The sequence below is a fragment of the Triticum dicoccoides genome, chromosome 3A (genome assembly GCF_002162155.2).
Source record: "Triticum dicoccoides isolate Atlit2015 ecotype Zavitan chromosome 3A, WEW_v2.0, whole genome shotgun sequence".
Classification (NCBI taxonomy): domain Eukaryota; kingdom Viridiplantae; phylum Streptophyta; class Magnoliopsida; order Poales; family Poaceae; genus Triticum; species Triticum dicoccoides.
In genome coordinates this window covers 242,328,493-242,331,926 of record NC_041384.1, presented here as the reverse complement: position 1 = coordinate 242,331,926, position 3,434 = coordinate 242,328,493, and the positions used below count along the sequence as shown (strand labels likewise).

The window sequence follows — 3,434 nt, the reverse complement described above, 5'->3', positions numbered from 1 at the left end:
CAGCGCCTCGCGCTCCTCCTCCTCCTCCTCCTCCTCCTCCTCCTGGCGATCGCTCTCTCCTCCCTCCTCGTAGCATTGCAGCCACTCCTCCCCACGCAAGCACCGTGCGCTTGCAACTCGTGCGAAGCGGCGGCGGTGACGGGGGACTCCGCGGTTGGCGAGCCCACGACGGCGAGGGTGGTGCTCGCAGACGACGAGCTGCAGCGGTTCCCCGGGGGCACCCGGGCGTCGCAGGGGACGAAGGCCGCCCCTGCCGCAGGTGATGCGGGCGCCTGCTGCTTCCTGTGCAGCGCCGACGGGCTCGAGCTGGGTTGCGCGATGGCCGCGGTGGCCCGCGAGGGGGGGCGAGAGGAGGCCGCGGAGGCGCGCCCCCTGGCATGCGGCGGCGAGGAAGAGGCCGCGACGGTGGCCGGCCGCGCGAGTTGTGGGCGGTAGGTGCTGGAAGGAAAAAGAGAGAAGAGAAGAGAAAGAACAGAGAGAAAGGAGAGGAGAGGGGAGAGAGAGGGGCTGGCAAGTGGGGCAGCGGCTGCAAAAAGCAAATGTCGGCGTCCCCAGCTGCCCCTAGCGGGCTGGGTGTGGGATGGGCGTGCCGGCGCTAATTTTCGTAAAATCCGGCCCAAAACAACGTCTTGGGGGCCTGGCTAGGACGTTTTTTAGTGGCCAGTGCTAAAAAAAGGTGCTTGGGGGCGTCGTAGGGGCCCTAGAGGAGATGCTCTTAGCGCCGAGAGAGGACGAAATAGGTTGTTGGGAAGCACTCTGCGCAACTGCTCAAGTTCATCGTCAGTCGTCACGGGTCATCTTTCGTCCGAGTCGGGTGGTGCTACTCATTGTCGTCTTCATCGCCGCCAGCAACAGATCGTCGCCAACATCTTCATCAACAATGTCTCTCTCACGGCAGCTAACGATCAGTAGTCCATCGTGATTTGTTCATATTTCTATCCGTAGTTGTTGTTTCGTGTGCGATGCTAGTGTGCATGTTTTCCTGTTCATCTAGTATACTAGATTGTTGCATGCTATTTTCTGTTCTAGTCATGAATTATTTACTGAAATTAATCATGAACTTGCCTAATTTTCCAACAACACGGCTGACATGCCATGCCGCCACTACCACTCCTATTGTTGTACGAATTAATGTAAAATTCACGTGCAACACAGAATGTGAAAAGTACACGCTCAAAATTTCTAACACACTTCAAATTGAGAAAGATAGAGAGCGAATATGCGGACAATCTCTCAAAACTCACACTGAAGTGTAGGTCGGGACCGTCCCCACCTGGACTGTATTCATTTTTTATTATAAAGCTTTACACCCTATTACAAAAGCACACGGGGACTAAAGAGGAGAGGATACAAGAAAAACATACACGACACACCCAAAAACAAACAAGATGGAACAACATGCACACGATGATGCACTAGCAAGTCGACAAACCCTCCATCGACCGCCACATATGATCTTAAATAACTTGGAGGACTCAGCAATGATGCCATCACTGCGGGCCGCTCTGTCGTCGCCATTGAAGAATCTCATGAAACCGAGACAAGGACACAAACATGAACCTTGACAGCGGACTCAGCAATCACGGCACGCCCGGGCATTGTGCGAAGTGATGCAACAGCTGAGCCGGCGAAGGGCAATGACCAGCCGAGGCTGCACTGAGAACATGAAGCTCATACTGAAATGAACTCGTTTGTGCGCGCGTTAGAGCACACATATTTTGACCTTGCCGGTACCTTTGCCAATATTAACGAACATGCTTGCTATTTTAGCAAAAGCTCTATTGACAGGTAATTCAAGACTAGACCAGGCTGCCGAATCTCACACGCCTATCGGATCTGTGTGCCGAATCTCACACGCCACAAAACTAGATTTCAGCTCGATGAAACGTGTAAATCAGCCACAATCGCTAAGAAAATCGTGTAATTATGGACGATATTTGCGCACTCACTCCCGCAGGACCGATAGACTGATCGAGATCACGGCGCAACACAACAGTGCGACGTTAGTGGATGCCAGTGCACGCACGCACACACACACATAGCGTGTATGTGGACGTACGTGCGTGGCCCTAGCTCGTCCCGCCCATTCTGGCGCTCAGTGCAAAGAAAGCCACATGCCTAGCTAGTGTGCTCGTTTGACCTCGGCCGATGTGACCCTCGTCACTTCACACTATATAATGGTAACGGAGACCCGTCTGTCACAAACTGAGGCCAAGGCCACACACCTGCAATACCAGTGCTTGCCAAAAACCGCTCAGCTGCTTGCTGACAAGTGATAAGCTTCTCGGTCCATTAATCGGTCGACCCGCGTCTGGTGAAGATGGGGAGGGCGAACTGCTCGGTTCCTCTCCTCCTGGTGTTGCTGGCCTTCCTCTCCTGCTTCTTCCTCGCACACGGTTTGTACGGATTGACCGAGCTTTTTGGCTCGCCGGACCTCTCGCCGGAGGCCATCCTCCTCATATTTGCCTTGTCTTTTCTCGTCCTTGCAGCGGCGGTGGCCGGGGCCGGCGGCAACCGCAAGATGTTCCTGCCGAGGGAGGGAGCGGCAGCCGCCGCCGTGTCCGACGATGGTGGGCAGGCGATGCCGACGACGGCGGAGGAGGTGGCGGTCGGAGGAGAGATGCATCTGCTGCTGAGCGACGACGAGGAGATGTTGGCCAGGAGGGTGGACCTGCAGACAGAGGACTACCCGGGGTCCGGGGCCAACGGCCGCCATGATCCACGAAACCCGCATTAAGAGTTATTATGCCGTGCTGCATGTACGATAAGTGCATGTAATTAACCGCATGTTTAGTTACCCCCACAATCATGCATAATTAAGCATATATATCATCACCACGTTGCTAAACATCATGATCTTAATTTAATTTGCTAGTGTATGCATCTTTGGTTGATAATAACAAATACTCCCTTCTTAAACTAATATATAAGATCGTTTAAATAGGGATCTAAACGATCCTATATTAATTTATAGAGGGAGTAGTTGTAGTCCCTATAGCTTGGGATTAAGCATGTTTCATCTCTGTCATCAATCACCTGATGTAGGCTGAGTCAATCCAAATCTGTTGTAATCTTCAATATGTTTGGTTCAAAACATAACTATTTTCCATACTAAGAAAAAACTATTTCACCGAGATTCATAATTGGCGCACGAGCGCTCATTGGGGCCGCCGCATCTCGTCTCCTTTTAAATTCATCCACTAATTTTGCCCACCTTTATTTTTACTAGTTGAATGCCCGTGGTTGCCATGGAATAAAAACACAACTAAAAACAATTGTTGTTATCTAGAAATATATGTCGAACATGACACATGTGGTTTCCATGCATATAACGACAAATTGATTCATTCTTGACAATCATAGCGTCTCTTTAACAAACATCTCTTCTTGTAAGAAGACAAGACAATAACTTTCAAACCGAAACAACCCCTCTT

The 3,434-nt window shown here is 51.4% G+C and overlaps 1 protein-coding gene across 1 annotated transcript; it reads left to right on the top strand.

The window, feature by feature from the left end:
- The first annotated feature begins 2,213 nt into the window (after positions 1–2,213).
- LOC119267996 lies at positions 2,214–3,125 on the top strand. The gene is made up of 2 exons (XM_037549472.1): positions 2,214–2,396; positions 2,490–3,125. The coding sequence occupies exons 1-2, from the start codon at positions 2,321–2,323 to the stop codon at positions 2,735–2,737; spliced, it is 324 nt and encodes a 107-aa protein (XP_037405369.1). The 5' UTR covers positions 2,214–2,320; the 3' UTR covers positions 2,738–3,125.
- Positions 3,126–3,434: the final 309 nt, after the last annotated feature.